Source organism: Lepidochelys kempii, chromosome 6 (genome assembly GCF_965140265.1).
Source record: "Lepidochelys kempii isolate rLepKem1 chromosome 6, rLepKem1.hap2, whole genome shotgun sequence".
Lineage (NCBI taxonomy): Eukaryota > Metazoa > Chordata > Testudines > Cheloniidae > Lepidochelys > Lepidochelys kempii.
Genome location: NC_133261.1, coordinates 30892679 through 30912479, shown reverse-complemented (window position 1 = coordinate 30912479; position 19801 = coordinate 30892679). Strand labels below are relative to the sequence as shown.

Here is a 19801-nt window from a genome sequence, read left to right as displayed (position 1 = left end):
TTTGTCTTTAATTATACTTCCTTCACAGAGTTCAGTTACCTCGTGCTATAGGAAATGTACACATCCAAAAACTAGCTGGGTACATCCTAGTTAGACACCGGTATGCATTCACTCTGGCTTGGGATGGTACATCTGCAGTCTATATAAAGTTGACACCAGACTACTTGGGCAAATCACATGGGTTATGCGGGAACAACAATGCTATCCTGCAGGATGAGCTTGAGACTAGTTATGGTGAGTATTTTTACGTATATGTTATGATGTTAATATAGGTTTGCTTCAGTTCACTTTAATTTTCCCTGGTCAAAAATGAACTCCATTCAATGTAGTTTTTATGGTAGTCTTAGTTATCTTTAAAAGTAGATCTGTATTTGAAATTAAAATGAGATATTGTAATTCTTCTGTCAGCTGTTATCTGTAAGGATATCTGGGTTCAATATCGTCTCAAGGTTTATGGTTGGGGATCCCTTTCAAAATAAACTAAACATTTGGCTCAGGCACGCAGCTAGAACTGTACTCATATTTTGCGTTCTAGGAACCTAAAAAGTAGATAGGTTTTACATTTGACAGTTTTTACATTTTCCCTCCTCTCTCTAAGTGCACAAGGAGTCTCTGGCAACCTGAAAATACCACACTATTTTGGGAGGATAAGTCAATAAAAATTAAACTTTAATTTTTAATTAAAGAACACCACAAAAAATTCAAGTGATGTGTCATTTCATTTCAACCAAGATTTTCACTAGTGATTTCAGACCCTCCGTTTCTGGGCACCCAACCTGAGACATGAGAGGGTCCAGATTTTGAGAGGGTGGTTGTTTGGTACTATTTGAAAATCAGGCCTTTTTAAAGTATCTCATGCTGAGAACCCCAAATCACTAGTCACTTTTGAAATTCTTGCCCTTAAGCTTTTTGTGTCCCATTTTCTCCAAAAATAAAAATGAAGATATTATTTCTATACCTTTAAAGTTGGCTTTCAAGTTTAATGGCTTATTGCAGAGTGCAGCCCTTAGCTCCCGTCTCCCAGCTGGCCCTTTAAATTACCTCACCGAGCTTGACGAAGAACGAATGGTCTGCCAGAGTCAGTTTCAGCCCTTACCTCAGGGTACACTTTATTGGTTAAACCAAAAACGCAGGCAAAAAAACATATATAAAATACTTCCTGCGCCGAACATGGCTATAGTTCCCACAGGTATTTCCCTCACCTCTCTCAGACATTCCAAGTCTTTGCCCTCACCCGGGGACTCCTTGTTATTCTCATTCTCCAGTCCACCTTCCTGGGAGCTTCATATAACTGGGTTCTTTCCCTTAATCCATGGTCTTCTGTAGAAGACTTCCTGCTCCCTGCAGCTCTCACTTTCCAGGTCATTTGCCTGGGAGACACCAACCAGCTGGGCTATTTCCAGAGCTCCAGAGCCTATCACAGGGCCTCCCTAACCAGCTGAGATCTTGCCAGTCAAGTTACGGACCTTCAGGCTATCGACTTCACCTTGCAGCCTCAGATGGGAGGCCACTGATTAGTCACAAGTGGGGCTGACCCAACTCTTAAAAAGATGGGCACTTTGACATGGTTGTTAAGATCTGAGGTTCTCAGATGGAAGAGGCTATACAAATGCAGTTATTGTTCTGTGTCAAACTGATGCTTTAATATTTGTGTATATTTCTTAGGAAAATTGACTGAAGACATTGCAGAGTTTGTAGAGAGCTGGAGGGAAAATCGTCCACAGGGCTCACCTGACTGGGATAACTCTTTTAACTATGAGCCACCCTGTTTGACCCAAAGCCAAGACTCTTTGCAGGTGTGAATCAAAATTAATGAGGGAAATTAACAATCTGTAATTCTTATAGGATCTTGGTCAGTGCATCGAGGAATAATAGAGATGCTGCCCAGTGTGTCCTTTGCTACAGGAATGCTGTGGTGCAGAGCAGGACTCCTCCCTGCAGGCTGTGAGGAAGTGGGTGAAGAGAGACTGTGAAGCAGGAGCACACTGCAAATCCCTGTTTGCTATTCCTACTTTGTGCTCACTGCAGCTTATGTACTAGCTGGCTGAGGGGTTAGATATGTTTTTGGGGGGATATGGTGTGTAGTGCAGGCTGGTGTGTTTAAATGTCGCCTTTCCCAGCTCTCAAGTGTTACAGTGCGATTTTGCCTTCCTACTTCTATGGGAGGGGTGGGGGATAGTACTGAGTTGGGGGAGAATTGCTTCTCCTACCATCTCCTTTCCCTCACTCAATACTCAGGGTGCAGGATTTAGTCAAAAACCTTCAGTACCAGGTGGGGTGTTTATGCTAGTGTCCTTTGGTTAGTGTCATCTAGTTCCAGGGTACATATTTTTTCCTGACACTGCCTCAAAGACATAGACTATGCTTAGTTAGAAAGGGGTTTGGAGTGGTTGATGGAGTGGTCCGTTCTCGTGCTTTTTTCATCTGCCTTCTCTTTTAAGTTTGTAATATAGACCTTGATCTTCTGGCACATTCTGCTGTCTCATCATAAGAAAAGGTTCAGCCTGGAAACCAGGCCAGTGGATTCCTCTAGATCTGGTGCCAAAACAGCTGCTTAAAGAGATTAAAGCACTTCTCTTCTCACTGGGGACCAAAATTTCATCTCTGTAACCAAGGAAGTAAAACTCCGGTGACATTCTTGAGCAATATTTATCAAGTTGTACCAGTGAAATGCTGCAAACCAAAGGGCCAATCCCGGAATCTTTCCATAGGCAAAACTATTTTTTTTTCTGAGAAAGGACAGAAAGAAATAGCTCTTAAGAAGACAGAAATGAAATGCATCATAGGTGGCAGCAACAAGGGTTTAGCTATTACCCTTTTTGCCCACCCCAATTCCAATATTTTTTCCCTCTATATGATGTGCTTTGGGGAAGGCCTCCTCCTGCCCCCCCACCCTGATGAAATATTTTGTACTGAAGCCAGTGACAGATAACTTGAGACATCACATTTTGGTTGTGATGCATTTTATTGTATATTTTAATTGACCTACATGCTGGGTGTCTGCAGTGAGGGGATGCTGGAACTTGCTCTCTAGGTTGACAGAACCAGAGTGTATTGACCCTGGGGCATGTTGTGAAGCGTGAAGGTATATTTGAGAGAGGTTGGCTGGTCCTTTCAATTCAGGGCGGGAGGTGTTTGAAGCCTTTATTGATGACAGGTAAATGTTTAAAATGTGCAGAAGTTTTTTGTGGTGGTACGTGCACTGAGCTTAGAATGGTCCCTACCAGAACACTGACTACAACTTTGTGTGCATTCAGATTGAGCTCTAACCCAGAGTCTAAGGTTCTCATCTTGGTCCATATCCAGTGATTGTACAGACAAGAACAGACAGCACTGAGGAGTCAATGTGGCAAGCTTAGGATGGAGAGCAGCCTTGTTGAGAGAAATCTGGGGTCCTGGTACATCATGTTTGCTGCCCCCCCCATTTCACCTCAGTTACAGGCAATTTTGTGTGGGACCCTAAACTAAGGCCCTGGTACAATTAACCCCTCACTCCCTTCTTCCCTCTCTAGTCAGCCCTGATGGAGAGCAATATGCTACAGGCAACTGCTTTTAATTGTTGAGAAGAAACTGTTTTCTAGCCTGAGCATTCCACATGTTTTGCTTTTGCACCATGTGCTATGCTGCTTATGTTTTTAAGAACATTCCTTTCACAGCAGCAATCTCTTTCTTTTTAGAAGGCATATGCTCTGTGTAATACACTACTATGGCCCCCATTTGAACAATGCCATGATTCTGTGAGTCCTCTTCCTTTCATGGCCAGTTGCACCAATGACCTCTGCATGTAAGTAGGCATTTTTTGATCATTCAAAAGCTGGTAGATAACACATTTTATTCTCTTCAGAAAATATATCTGACCCTTCAGTGCATGTCTTTTCTGCATAACACTTTGTATCTAACAGTTCTTGTGATGTAATAAAATGGGCCTGGTTTTATACCCACATACCATCACAGATTCAGTGGAGTTTTTCTTAGTTTCTCTGGTTTAAGTGAGAAAAGCCTGAGGCCCAGTAACTTTTAATGAGTTTTAAATTACCCAATTTATCTGTCCTCAAGTGTGTATGTACTTTACTATATATGATATGCCATTAATCAGTATGTTCTATTCTAATGGTGCAGGATTGCTGCATCAACAAACAAACAAAAAATCTTCCACAAAACATTTGTTAGTCCGACAAAGAGAGACAATCAATGATTTTTAAAAAAATCTACACTCCTTGAAGATTATTCTGTCATCTGGCAACCTGATGCATTGTTTGTCTGAACTGTTCTGACTGTGATTTAAAATGTAAGATTGCTGGGGCAAAGACAGCCTTTTGCATCCTGTACCATGCTGAGCACATTGATGGCACTCTTAATGCTTTCCTTTTGTTCCCTTGATCTTAATAACTTTTCGGAGAGAATTTCTTCTCTTAGTTAAAAATCAAGAACCTGATTGTAATCTCCCTCTCATTACTTTTACATTGCAAAAAAAGAGCATTAATTGTAATGGAGTTGTTCTTGATGTATACCAGTATAATAGATCAGAATCAGGTACCGTGTATATTGATAAGTAGTCTCCCAAGAAGGGTAGAATGTTTTATTCATTTAAGAACTTTAGGTTATTTAACCAACACAGTATTTCAAAATGTTATTACTTATTAGTATAAATTCAAATACCAGAACATACGTATTGTTGAAACAATGCAAGACTTATTTATGAAGTTATGGATGCATATTTATATGATTATAGGGAGAAAGTAAGGTCATGCCAATTTTTATTTGTATAAGGTCAGCAGCTGAAAATGCAACTTGGTGTCGAGCATTAACTGAATATGCTAGGGCCTGTGCTCAAGCAGGAAAACCCCTTCATGGATGGCGGACGCACTTTCAGCAATGTGGTATGTTGGCTAGTCCCATACTTTAAAATATTACCCAATAGCTGAACTTTGATGAGAGAGTTCTGCACATCTTTCTTTCTGTTATGGTTCAGTGTGCCTTCCACAGACAATATAGAGCTGACTGCGCTTCAGTGCTAGATGAACTTCACTATGTCTAATTTTTGTACATTTAGTCTGTCCTTAGGAAACTTTCATTATGAAAGGTTCTATATAAATGTAAGACTGTCATAAATTATGAAGCATATTTTTTAATTACTTAAAAATGTTTTAAAATAAATCATCCTGTTAGAAACATTGCAGGTATTTTTAAGAAGGTTGTGAATCTTATCTATTGTAAACTTTCTGTCTCAGATATTGATTAATACTCCTTTGATTTCTGAAATATAAAATTTGCAAGGACTTAAAATGTTTTTTTCAAGTAGCACTTGGATAAACCTTCACAATTCAGTACGTCAGATTTGATATGTGAATTAAAAAAAGTAAAAAATATGAAAACAGTGTGAATAGTATTATCTTCCACTGAGGTGGTAGCATAACGCCTTTTCATTTCTCAGCTTGTTTCATTTTTCAGTTATTACCTGTGAAGAACATTTAATCTACAATGAATGTATCGACTGTTGCCCAGTTTCATGTCAGCAAAAAACACAGTGTATTGACAGTGAACTTCCCTGTGTCGATGGATGCTACTGTCCAGATGGTAACACAGCCTTATTTCTCAAACTTGTTTTATCCTATGGCTAAATTTGGCCTTCAGATATGTGCATGAGCCTTGGTGAAACCAATGGGAACCAGGCTGGGGAGGCAATCTGGGGATCTAGGCACACGCTTGCATGGGGGACTCATCATGGCTGCTGCCTCAACAGGGAGAGTACTGGGGGGGCCCTTCTCCCACACTGATTGAGCCCTTCCCACTCTTGCAAACAGTAGCCAGGTGGAACCACCCCTGTGCAAGAGGCACTGGTTTGCTCTGGTGCTGGTTTTGGAGCTAGGCAGCTTCCTCCCTGGTTCTAGTGGCTTCTGCTCATCTCTCTGCTAGAGGCTGTCTGTAGACTCAGGCAAACGTCATGGCATTGGTTACACTCAAGTCACATTTTCAAGCTCTCTTTTGCAACCATGAAGGCTAGAAACATACATAGTTATGTTTTTTTTTTTTTTAATGAAAGCTGAGATTCTGCTGATGCTGGGACCTGGGGTCCTAGATGTGTCCCTATTTGTATCAAGTCTATTTCTTAACTTGGCCTTGTGCACATACCTAAATGCAAAAATCTTGTCCTTATTCTCCATTTGCTACTGCCAGTTATTGGATATGTAACTCTGTCTGGAAGGGGACAGATGAAACAGAGTAGTGATGTTCCATGAATCTTAAAAGTGGTGTCCCTCAGTAATTCTCTACTGGTATGTAAGTGTAATAATCTCTGTTATCTGCTTAGTTTCCAATGGGTTGGGCTATGGGTTCTAGTACTAGAATACTTATAATTTAAATTAGTCATTAAAGGAACAAAATACACAGCAAACAGTGAATAAAATGTATGGCTAAAGGCCAAGAGTGTCAAACAATGAGTGCTTGACATTAAGCTCCAAGATCCATAAGACACTTAAATAAAGCAGTGTGACTTTCAAAGATACTGAACTTTAACTAGCAGCTCCCAGTGACTTCAGTGTATCTCCAACAATAAAGGGATTAAATCTAATATTTAATTATATATAATTTTTTTCTGCAAGATGAAAGGAACTTCAAGCTATTCTAAAATATTTACTCCGTAGGGCCATTAGTTTTATTATTAGAAGTACTAGTAAGGTAGACAAAGCTCCAGCCACCATTAATAAAGCTCATTCACATTTATTTCCTGTTGGATTATTCCTTCTAGGTCTAATTTATGAAAATGGATTGTGTGTCAAGCCTACAGAATGCCCATGTGATTATCATGGAAATTCCTATAGAACGGGCTCTGTGGTTCATGAGGAGTGCAATAACTGGTTAGTAACTTCCCTTTTCATACTGCATACTTCGTTAATCATTTGATCATGAGACAAAAAGCCCCTTCTTACATTCCCTACTTTTATGAAAATACAATCAGTTTTTCTATAACATATTTTGTCTGATTATGGAGGGGCAGTGAATGCACTTTTCTTTCCGCTTATGGAAGGCAAATAGAAAAATAAAGCAGATAAATGTTAACAAATTAAATAAACTTAGACATTTTTACATAATTGCGTCTGATTTTCTGTTGGGGTAAATTGGCACAGCTCTATGGGCTTCAGTGGAGTTGTACCAATTTATACTGGGATAAAATTTAGCTCAAACCCAAATTCAGATAATCTCAAGATAAGTGTCAGACAGCTTGTTTTAGAGTCTAAAATAATCTTCTCAGGTATCCTCATTTAATTTCTGTTGTGTTGTCAACACTTCTTTGAATCTAGAAATTCCCTAGGGACAGGCAGAATCTGAATTTGGATGGTAGAGTAAATATTAGGATAGTGAAACTGTTAGGATAATATCAGAAAGAGTCTACTTATACGGTCAGATGATAATCTTAGATGGGGAAATATATATTATTATAGAACCCTTAAAGTTTCACAGACACTTATGCTGGGCTCACCATTCTTTGCTGTGATCATTAATTCATTTTGCAGCTGCCCTCTGTGTTTACCAGTTGCATGACTTGTACTTGGTGATTTATTAATCACCTACACAAGGTTGGATTTTTTCAGAGCTGCTGACTACCCATGTCTCCAAATGAAGTCAATGAAAGCTGCAGTTGTTCAGCTCCCCTAAAATCCCCTATGTCACTAATGTACTACATGCTTTTTTTAACAACAGTGTTATTGCATGCAAAAGTAATTTCTATCTCAGAGCAGAGATGTCTGCATTTTTCAGCCAAGAGCCAAACATATTACTTTAAAAATGGCAAAGGGCCACCATGAGTTCTTTGGGGCAGATTTTCTGCCCAGTTCTCTTCCCTTTGTGTACTCAGGAAGCACAATGGAGTGGAAACCATGTCTCCTGCAGGGGATTTCCAGGTATGGAGGAGTTTTCCTTGGACACTCATTGAGTATAGCTGGTTCCTTCACCTCTACCTGCAGCCGCCGGTGCAGCCGGTGTGTGTTCTTTTGGGGAGGGATTATGGCTGGAGCAGGCTGCACTCTGGTAATCCCCGTTTAGTGTATAGTCCCTTGGGGACTATAGTCAGCTGGAACAAGATAAAGCAGCCCCCAGGCTACTCTAACCTGGACTTGGAGCCATAATTGGAGCCATAACTGTTTTTGGTTCTCAGTTTTTCATCCTCTCCCCAGCCAAGGCTGTGTAGGGGAGGGGAACCACCCTTTGCTAAATATTCCTTTAGGTTCAGGCAGAGCCAAATCAGCTTCTGTCAGCTCCTCTTCAGGCTCCCACAACCTGGGAGGTAAGTAAGCAATGGAGCAATCCATGGGCCTCGAATCTGGGTTTGTAGGACAGGAGTAGCCATGTTCCAACCCGCCACTTGGTAGCCTGCTGACAACTGCCTACCCAGGACCTATGAACTCCAGTTTGAGACTCTTCCTCTGAGGTCCTATTGGTGGAGTGACAGAGTAGCTGATTGGCCTGCTGGTCCTACTTAAGCCAGCAGCAGGAATAGGAAGTTGTCTGAACAACTGGGATCCATGCTGTTCTGGACTGTGTGCCTTGTGCTTCCTACTCCTGCTCCCCTGGCTTGACTCCTGGCATCTGACCTGTGGTTCTGATTTCCAGTTTGTCTCCTGCTTCTGAACTCCTGGTATCCTGACCCATCTGATGCTTGACTTCTGTCTCGTGAGTGTGGACTCTGGCTCTGACCACGAGGTCTGGCCGCCCACTACCCTTCTGTGACACAACCAGAGCTACTCCCCTCCCCCCGCAATCTAGTAGGCAGCAAGCCGGGGAACTGCTGAACAGCTGCAGCAGGGAAGGGACAAAAGCTGCTCATGAAGTTCTGGCTCATTATGGAGCTGCTTCTGGGCTGCAGGAGAAGGAGTGGAAGACAGCTGGGGAGGCAGTGTCCCCTAGCTCCTTCCTGTAGTGACAAAGCTGATTCAAATGTTTCATTTAAATAATTGCAAGGCCTGGCTTGGGGAATGCATTTTCAGTTTATAATCAAGACCATATTTTAACGTTGTGAAACCTGAGGGCCACAATTTAGAGCTTCAAGAGTCACAGGTTGGACACCAATAAAACAGATCATTCTGTGGTGTCGAGCACAAAAATATGAGACTGTATTTTAATAAGGCTGATTAGAGAAACTTGTTTCTGCTGTTCTGGTAGCTCTGGTATAGCTGGATTTCACAGGTCTTATGGGAATTACATCTGACACACTTTGAAAGCAACAAGACTAAATCAAACCATTGCCTTTTTACATGTACTGTAGTCTGGAAGGTGGAAGAGTCTTAAAGACATGTCTGGTGAGCAGACAATGCAAAGTGGTGATGTATAGTGAGATCTGTGCTCAGGGATCTCTTCCTTCCCTCATTCTTGTAGAGATGTAGATGTTTGAGATATGAGCCACACCACTTTATAGTTACAGTACAACCTGAATATGCTTTTCCACAGAGAAGCATTAAGTAGACTGCACATCTTACCTTCAAGGCCAAAGGGAAGATGTTCTATCTTTGACAAGATCAAATTGTTCTGATGAGCAGGATAGATACAGGTTTCATTTTAATAAAATGAAAAATTGAACAGATTTCTATTTTTTTTATAAACCTCTGTTACAGAAAAAAGACACCTTCAGTCTTTGCCTTAACATTGGTTCCCTCTTATTGCTGTAGTGTTATTTACAGATTGCTGTCCTTAAAAATGGTGTTTAGAACTTCTATTTCATAAACGTGTTTGGTCACGTTCTTGCATACCATAGGCCTTGCAAAGTGACTTCACTCCCCCTGCTCCTCACCCCTGTTTCTTCATGAGTTGAAAACAGGACGATTCTGAACTGTAATGGCACTCCATAACTGCACCAACTACTGCTTTCTGTACTGGAAAAAAACTGCTAAGGGAGAGATCCATGATGCGGGATACAGCACGCACCATGATAGCAATAGCATTTAAGATGCAAAGCCTCCTATTTTATCAAGAGTGGAAGGCATGTTACGGAACAGACAAGTATCTGATATTTCCCATTTTTTCTTCAGACTCGTATATTCAGAAAAGTCTCTCAGTGTAAATATTTAAGGGGTTCTGATGCTGCAGAGAAACATCTCGTGAGTGAGTCTGAACAAAAATCTTCGAAAGTGAGACTTCCATGCCTTCTTCCCTAAAACTCAGCCCTCTACAATGCAGTCCTTTTATTAACAGAATTGATCCATGTTGTCGTTGTTGTTGTTTTTTACTAAGGAGAGGTGATCAAGTTCAGATTAAAAAAGAAGAAGAAGAAGGAAATAAAAAAAGGGAATTGACCTGAACTTCTGTATCAAGCACATCCAACAGGTTCAGATAAAGTCTGGATAAACATCCACATTTTCAAGTGATTTATCCAAACTGAAGTTCCCTGACCTTTTGAGGTTCATTCATCATTAGTTTTTATAATGATCATTAATGAGAGAAAAGCAAGACTAATCCAAGATTTTGTGGGCATCTATGCAAAGTAACAGATGGCACTTCTTTCAGCAACCTCCCCACTTATAATCAAGTCCAACCATTGCACACAATATCTGAGTCTGGGCACCTTCTGCTATTGCAGGACCCCTCCATCCCACTTACTCCTTTGGTGATGTCTTCCTGGAGCAGAAAACCAGGAGGTGGAACTGATGGACAACCTCTGAATTTTTTTTAATATGCAACTTTTGATTTTTCTTTCAGTACTTGCATTGGAGGAAAGTGGACTTGCACAAATCTTACCTGTCCAGGTATGTGTAAAGGACCTGGGGTCAGGTACCTCATAGAGTCCAAAATATTATGTTAGTTTATAATAGCCAATTATTACTTAAGGCCAAATTCTGCCCTGAGACGTATTTTAACAAGATTTCCTATTGTACAACATGTGTGTCTCTTTATATAACTACAGATGCACATACACACCTATACACACATTGTAATAGGTATTACAATGACCTTCATAACAGCCATCTTCATTTTTCTGTTCAGCTAGATAATGCCCTTCACAATACGTTCGTTGAGTGTTGTTATAGGCAGAGCTGGAGGCACCATCTTTAGTTTATGCTGACCAACACTTCCCATTATAATTTAAACTGTTAGAGCTGAAATTTTTCATGCCAGATGTCTTCCTCAGATGATTTGTTTTTCCAAGAACATGAGTAGGAAAAAATACATTCTTTTGGCCACATTAAAAGCATTCTTATAGCTGTTTCATTGTCAATCTCTAGCACCACTTGCTTCGGAGCAAAGACTTAAAATTTGGCAGTGGGAGTTGCCCTGGTGTGTCAGGAATTACATTTTTGTTGTTCCTGTGAAAGAAAAAAAATCCCAAATCTGGCTGAATTATAAACAGAAAACTTTATTTTAATGTTGGCGTTTAACTTTTAAATGCTTGACTTTGCAACCTTAATGGTCCTTTAACACAGTTTTTTGTGTATAATAATATATAAAGAAATAAAAATAATCAAGAATCCAAATTTTACACATCAAATTACCCACCTGTCTTAGGGTTTTCTGTAATGCTCACCACTGTGGTATCTAAGTCCTGACAGTTAATAGCCTGACAAATCTATAGAGCAGTGATTATCAATATTCAGTGTTGGTTTGCAGTGGATCCCAGGAGAATTTCTAAGGTCAAGTGTTCATATTCTAAGCGCTTTATGGGGGCTCGGTTAATGCATTCCCTGTCACTAACACTTGAGTACAGCACGTTAATAACATTGTTAATCAGTCATTAAAGTTGTTCGATCTATACCAGAGTATTTGAATCTTACAGTAATAATAAAAGTTGTAGAGTATTTACAACAAATACTTGCTCTATAATAAAGGACTTTATCCTTTTTTTTAATATCAGCTGAATGCTCTGTCTCAGGAGACATTAACTTCATGACATTTGATGGGCGCAAATATACTTTCCAAGCTACCTGCCAATATATTTTGGCAAAAAGCCACAGATCTGGCAAGTTTACAGTATCTCTGCAAAATGCTCCTTGTGGACCGGTAAGCCTTAATGCTTTCTAATTATATCTTATATCTTCTATTTTCTGTTACTGGAGTCAGAAAAATGTGTTCAATATGGGGGGGGGGGGGAATCCAAAACCAACTACCTGTACAATGTAATACTTTAAAAACAAGACTGTAGCAATGATTTTCTTTAATTAATTTATGTTTAAAGGCATTTAAATAGATTTTTTTGAGGAGGATTGTGGAGAAAGCCTAATACATCTGCATCCAGAGAGAGTAAGAGCTGTGCCTTGGGATCTTGATCCAGGATCCATTAAAGTTAATCAGAAGCCTCCCATTGACTCCAATGGACATTGGATCAGGTCCTGGGTGAGGGGGGAAAATAGAAAAGATGTGCTTACTCTGAAAAATTAATGTTGGTATCTGATTGTCCTGGAGGCTTCTGGGTGTGGTGGGCTCTTCTCTCTCTCCAGGTCTGCCATAAGCACATAGCAAACATAATATAGCAGTCACAGAACACTATTACCATTCTCAGTGCATTGGGTAGGGGCTTCTCATTTTGTGTGCTTCTTGTAACTTGTAAAGAATTTTAGCTGTGGTGTTTGGAAAGCTGCATAAAGTTTTGGGGGCACCTGTCAAGAGTGTTGATGGTGGTGAACTCTCTCTCTCTCTCTCTCTCTCTCTCTCTGTAAAGTATGGCTGAGTCTAGGAGTTCTGCTGTCTTAGGCAAATGGCCAAACATCTGCCCATCAGTCTGTAGTCACACACAAAAGTTGCATGTCTGTTCTACATGTGTGAAGCCAGTCCTGTGTGTATGTATATCATTGTAACATTACTTGTGCTGATGAAATACAGTACATTGGACAAGGTTTTTATTACCTTCATGATATCTAATACAACCCTGATTAATATAGTCAGCTGGAGCATTTAACCTTGTGTTGTGGTCTTGTTAGGCCTTGCAATGTAAGCAAAGTTGGGTCAGGTCTGTACTAGTTTTCCAAGGAATACCTAGTTCCTATGGGAAATGGTCACAGCACACATAAAAGATATTAGATAAAAACATAAATACTCTTGCTGAAAGGGTGCAACATAACTCTACTTTATTTCTTAGAATTTATGACAATAACACAAAGAACCCCAAAACAGAGAGAGAGAAAAAAGGCTGTTCTTTAAGGCAGAGCGGCACAACTCACCCCACCTTGCCGTAAGCTGGCTCTTTTCAGACTGACTCCAGTCACACACTTTACTCCAGACCCCTCTAGCCTGCAGATGGGATCATGAACCCCTAGCACCCACCACACATTCTTCAAGTGATAGCTTGTAATTCCAATACAGTCCTGAATACACCACATTTCTGAGTGTCCAACTTCCTTTTTTTGGATGGTTGCCTTTCCACTTACTTCAATAGGTGCTATATATGTACACCCAAGGGCAAAATTTGTCCAGTATTTCACATCTGTTCTGAACTAGTGCTCCAATATTGTGTCAGGGTCACAGTGCTATGGCAGTTGCCATGTTTGAGACGAGATAAAAAACTGAGCTGCTGGCCACCTGTTCTAAGAGTAGAATAGGTTAAACTTTGTGTCCTGGCCAGATTCCAACTTGGGTAATTATATTCGGAGTCTGATTTTGTTCTCACTTAACTAGTTTAAATCAGTAGCAACTCTACTGATGAGTCTGAACTTTATATAAGCTGCACAGACTTTATTATTATTTGCTATTTGTATTCCAACAGTTCCAACAATGTGCTGGCACTGTTCAAAGACAGTCATTTCCCCTGAAAAGCTTACAGTCCACTGGAGTTACCTCTGACTTACACTGAGTGAGATCCCAATCTGATCCTCTGCCCTCTATTTTCCTTTGTAATTCCATTTGCCTATAGTATTCTCCTTCGCTTTCTATTCAAAACTGATGTGCATTTCTAAATAGTCACTGTGTTTCACCCCTGAGGGGGCTGCATTGATTACTTTCTGTAAATCCGGAGGTGTTGCTGACTCCAGTATTATAGTCTGAAAGAAAGTTCAATCCTCATTTTTAGTGCAATTAAAAAGGGAGTGTAACAAAAAATAGGAACATAAACATTAAAGATTACATACGTCTGCTTCTACAGGGTTTGTAGAATCGACCAAACTTGAGAAAGAGGGATATGTTGCAGTTGTGTTCCATGTTGCTGGACTAATGGCTAGCAAAATGGGATCTCCTGAAGAAACACTGTCAGCAGTTCAGTTAAGCAAACTGAGGTGTGATGGCCTCCCTGTTGGCTGGCTCAGCAGGGACTGAACCAGGTCATAAACTGCTACAGCTTGAGCTCTGTAATTGGGGGATGAAACAACTCTCATCCTCTGTGTATTGGGACAGAGAGGGAAACTCATAACATTTGCTCATCAGTAGGTTACAGAAGCTGAGGCCAGATTAGGCCAGTTTACAGTGTCTTGGCTAGAGGGAGCTGTTTCTAAAGATGTTGGCAATAGACAATGAAGGTCTTGGTTCAAGTTTCTGTTATGATAATATGCAAGATGCTCATTATGGGCTTTATTCTCGACTCCCTTGGAGCACTCCCTTGCCTCTGTGCAAAATAAGCAAGAACTTTGTGCTGCTTCTACTTTGTAATGTGACCATAATGTTGCTGTGTCTGACCTTCTGGGGTAATCCTCAGACTGCAGACAGCTGTGGGAGCTGTTCTAACATCACCCTCTTCTTGACTGCAGACACAGGGGTCGTGCCTAATTTATCTCTGTGGCCTGGTGATTTATAGGTGCCAGAATAGGCTCTTGGGGCAGTAAGCAGCCAGGTGTAAGTTGGAGCAGCCATCAGGCCATTCTAGTGTATGTTGGGACCCACAATCAGGTCCAAGATCAGGGTCACTCCCACAAATTTGTGTCTTGTGCTGAGTCCAGACCAGAGGATCTGTTTCCATGAATCCAAAGTGGGTGTAAACTCTACTGCAGGTATAAGTGAGTGGAGAGTTCTGAAGATGTAGGCGACTGGAAAATCAGGACTTATGTGGTGTAAATCAAGAGTAACTTCATGGAAGTTAATCCAGACACCATCAGAGTAGGGGTGTGAAGCATCCATTAATTTGCTTAACTATATGCCCCCCACTTGGCAAATAAACTGCTTTACACTAGGGAACATTCAACATGTGTTTCCCTTTTAAGAAATAAATCTGATTTGTAATCTAAAAGATGTGTGTTGCAGAAGCTCTTATTTCTCAGGTTTCAGAGTAGCAGCCGTGTTAGTCTGTATCCGCAAAAAGAAAAGGCGTACTTGTGGCACCTTAGAGACTAACAAATTTTTTGAGCATAAGCTTTCATGAGCTACAGCCCACTTCATCGGATGCATACAGTGGAAAATACAGTGGGGAGATTTATATAACAGAGAACATGAAACAATGGGTGTTACCTTACACACTGTAACGAGAGTGATCAGGTAAGGTGAGCTATTACCAGCAGGAGAGCGGGGGGCGGGGGGGGGACCTTTTGTAGTGATAATCAAGGTGGGCCATTTCCAGCAGTTGACAAGAACGTCTGAGGAACGATATGGGGGGGTGTGTGTGAATAAACATGCCTAGAGTTGCAATTCTTCAACAAAAAAAACTTCTAAATTGGAATTAATTTGCAAACTGGATACAATTAACTTGGGCTTGAATAAAGACTGGCAGTGGATGGGTCATTACACAAAGTAAAACTATTTCCACATGTTTATTTCCCCCCGCCCCTCCCCCCCCACTGTTCCTCAGACATTCTTGTCAACTGCTGGAAGTGGCCCACCTTGATTATCACTACAAAAGGCTTCCCCCCTCCCCGCTCTCCGGCTGGTAATAGCTCACCTCACCTGATCACTCTCATTACAGTGTGTATGGTAACACCCATTGTTTCATGTTCTCTGTGTATTTAAATCTCCCCACTTATTTTCCACTGAATGCATCCGATGAAGTGAGCTGTAGCTCACGAACGCTTATGCTCAAATAAATTTGTTAGTCTCTAAGGTGCCACAAGTACTCCTTTTCTTATTTCTCAGTGACCTGAGATTTTTGGTCCCTTTTTTTTAAAAAATGACTATTACATTTTTTCCCCGATCAGTCCCATCACATTCAAGCAGATTAAAAAATGAAGAAAGAAAATACCTGAAGAGATTCCAGCCCTTTGAATCACAAAGACACTAGTCAGCTAGCGCCTTAGAGCTGGTGACATAAACAGTCATCAGGCAACAAGTGGTTTCAGAACGATGTGAAATTTTGTTTAAGCACTTTTTGGAAAGTGACTCAGGAAAGTGATAGGCACAGCTTAACCTTATCTGAGTTTCAAGTGACAACATCACTGGCTTTGTAGTTTGTATGATGAGGGATTCTGAATATAAGAATTTTTGTTAAGTGTCTAGTGAGAGAGAAAGCAGTTCATGTGAAAACACCTGCTGATAGTTGGCTGAGGCAATGTTATGAAAGAAACAATTCACTGAAACAGAGAATTATTGTCAGGTAAAATTTCTTCTATAGAATCTTTGGCGGAGATAGCAAACCTTCTGCAGAACAATGTTCGATAGTTAATAAATATTAACACATTATATGGCTACAGTTTGTTGTACGGAGAAGCTGGGAGGCGTTATCTGCAAGTTTAGGACCGAGTGTTCAGCCAATCTCTGAAAATATGTCTGAAGATTTTATGGTACAGCCATTTTCATGTGCAACATTCTGAACTTACATTCACAAATAAGAACAGCCATACTGGGTCGGACCAATGGTCCATCTAGCCCAGTATCCTGTCTTCTGACAGTGGCCAATGCCACTCAGAGTGAATGAACAGAACAGGCAATCACTGAGTGATCCATCCCCTCTCATCCACTTCCAGCTTCTGGCAGTCTGAGGTGAAAGACACTGAGAGCATGTGGTTGCGTTCCTGACCATCTTGGGCAGTGGTGGGCAACCTGCGGCCCACGGGCCGCATGTGACCTGTTTGTAATCTGCTGGCAGGGCTCGAGACAGTTTGTTTACATTGACCATCCGGAGGCACGGCTGCCTGCAGCTCCCAGTGGCCATGGTTCGGCCAATGGGAGCTGTGGGAAGCGGTGGACAGCACATCCCTTTGGTCTGCGCCGCTTCCCGCAGCTCCCATTGAACTGGAACGGCAACCGTGGCCACTGGGAGGTGCAGGGGGGGGGGGCGTGCCAGTGGATGGTCAACGTAAACAAACTGTCTCGCAGTCTACCAGCAGATTATCCTGACAGGCTGAAGGTTGCCCACCACTGATCTTGGGTAATAGTGATTGATGGGCCTATCCTCCATGCACTTAACTAATTCTTTTTTTGAATCCAGTTATACTTTTGGCTTTCACAATATCCCCTGGCAATGAGTTCTGTAGGTTGGCTGTGCAGTGTGTAAAGAAGTATTTCCTTTTGTTTGTTTTAAACCTGATGCCTGTTAATTTCATTGGGTGACCCTGGGTTCTTGTGTTATGTACAGGAGTAAATGACATGATCTTAACATAAAAATTATTGAATACATTTTTATTAATTCAGTGAATATTGTCAATAAGTCAACATGAATAATATTAATTTTTAATGCTGGCACCATGACCATGCTATTGAAACACTTTGTATCCAGTGCACACCATTTATATTGGCTTAAAAATGGGTTCCTACAAAACTGAGCCCATTCTGAACCTCTTTATAAAAGAAGAAGTTAAATAACTCAGTCATGAAATGAATTTAACTTGTTTTAATAAAAATAGAAGTTTAAAAGTAGGAAGATAGAATTCTGAAAGGCCAAGTAAGTATAATTTAAAAGGGAGAGACTGCTTTCACTGCATCTATTTTAACTATCATTTAAACATGCTTACCAGTACTGCACTAGTACGAATATCCCATTCATTTCTTTCCACCAGTAGTTTTCTGCAGCACATTACATAGCTCCATCTTTCAAGGAAGAATGTTTAAAACATATTGTTTTCAAATTACTCTCATTGTTCTGTTTACAAATCATGGCCCCTGCAATGAGCTCTCTATGGGTGGGCCCAGTACCCATGCAGAATTCTATTGAAGTCACTGGGGCTCCACATGGGTGCTAGGATCTAGCTGCAGGTTGGATTCTAAGAAGATGATACATATGTTAGGTTACACATTTACAGCTGAACAAATAATATACAGCAAATCGTTATTCGATGAATTGAGCCTCTTTTTCTGCTGGTTGAGACCAGATCATTATTTCCTCAATTTTTGTGTTTGAAATAACTTGATAAAGTTTTTGCTATTATTTGTAAATTCTGGATAGGTCACAAACAATTAGCTATGATAATTCAATACTTGATATTTGGTATTCTAGCCATGTTGGTTAGTTGATTAGTCATATAAGCAATACGGTATTGTTTCAGTTTCTTGACTGGATGAGAGTCACTTTTATAAACAAGAGGGCATGAAGAAGCCAGTCAGGCTTTGCAATAACATGTACAAATACTGAACTGTGTGTGGAAAATCATCCTTTACATGCACAAGTATTTAATTTGCTTGTGAAGAGGCATGTTTTTGTGTGTACAGATATGTGTTCAGTATATGTCTCTATCAGTAATCCAAATAGTTGGTAGATCTGAAAAAATATTTCAGCAGTTGTGTTTTTTTTAACTGCCTCTTTTAGGTAAAATATCACTGCTGGTGCTTTTTAGTGGTACAAGGAAGTCCTTGAATGCAATTGGTGTTCCATATGAATCTGTTGCAAATCTACACTTTAATGGTGCTGCATGACCCCATAAAACAAATTATGGATGTGAGTTACTGGCAGTTGCTTTTTCTAGTAACCTCTTAACATTCAGTACCCTGACTTCTGCCTTGCTATTTGTCTGAGGAAACAGTGGACTGGGGGTGACATGTCTAACCTAGGCACTGATGTGAATATTTTAAGTTCATTTGCTGAATCATGTCTGCAATGAACATTGTCTGGATTGCATGTCTAGAAAATATGAATTCCATGTGCATTATTGTAGCACTTGATGTGTGCTTGGTGGAATAATAGTTGCAACAAACTTTGCAAATAGTTCTGTCCATTTAAATGATGTCTAGGCAAGCTTTCTTTTCTGCACTGGTTTTCAGGCACTATTTCTGATATCATTGGCTCCTTAGATTTGTTGTAATTATTTCTGTGTTTGTACAATGCTTAGCACAATAGGGTCCTTGGTTCATGACTGAAACGTTATAATAATCTTTTCAGCATCTGTTCATGTTTGGTTAATAAGCTTTTTCATGAGCTAATCAAATGAAAATGAGTCAATTACATTACATGAAGGCAGACAGCTAAATATTGACAAAAGTTATAAGTGCTTGTGTACAAATGCAAGACGTCTAAATACTAAGATGGGTGAACTTGAGTGCCTCGTATTAAATGAAGATATTGATGTAATAGGCATCACATAAACTTGGTGGAACAATCATAATCAACGGGACATGGTAATGCCAGGGTACAAAATATGTAGGAATGGCAAAGTAGGTTGCAATGGTGGGGAAGTGGCACTATATGTGAAAGAAAGCATAGAGTCAAGTATTGTAAAAACCTTAAATGAATCGGACAGTACCATAGAACTTTCTATGAACAACAAAATACTATGTACTATTCAGCCTACATACTCTTGATTTCATTTGCTTAGTCACAGGTATGTCTTGAAAGCAACCTCTTCTCATATGGTTTTCAGTTTGTCTTTCAACCTCTCAGTGGTTTTATGGAGGTCATCAGATTTGCTTCTACATCTGCACTGAATTTCAAGTTTGATTGGGCCATGATCTGCTATAAGCCAGCACTTAAAGTGTTATGTGTATACTCACTTTTTGCTTGCAGATTGACCCAAATCCTTTTCCTGTGCCCAGCCTGAGT

The 19801-nt window shown here is 40.4% G+C and overlaps 1 protein-coding gene across 4 annotated transcripts in view; it reads left to right on the top strand.

The window, feature by feature from the left end:
• OTOG (otogelin) overlaps nucleotides 1-19801 on the top strand; it is a 170392-nt gene that overhangs the window by 28426 nt on the left and 122165 nt on the right. For 3 of the 4 annotated variants that reach the window (XR_012159331.1, XM_073347364.1, XM_073347365.1), the window contains exons 8-15: nucleotides 29-234; nucleotides 1666-1796; nucleotides 3678-3784; nucleotides 4771-4880; nucleotides 5452-5577; nucleotides 6749-6857; nucleotides 10690-10736; nucleotides 11840-11985. Coding sequence is in view for 3 of the 4 variants with exons in the window: in XM_073347364.1 (XP_073203465.1) it covers nucleotides 29-234; nucleotides 1666-1796; nucleotides 3678-3784; nucleotides 4771-4880; nucleotides 5452-5577; nucleotides 6749-6857; nucleotides 10690-10736; nucleotides 11840-11985 (982 nt within the window). In the remaining variant the exon portion in view is untranslated. Of the gene's footprint in view, nucleotides 1-28; nucleotides 235-1665; nucleotides 1797-3677; nucleotides 3785-4770; nucleotides 4881-5434; nucleotides 5578-6748; nucleotides 6858-10689; nucleotides 10737-11839; nucleotides 11986-19801 lie in introns of those variants that run through there. The other variant, XM_073347366.1, reaches the window with a different exon arrangement.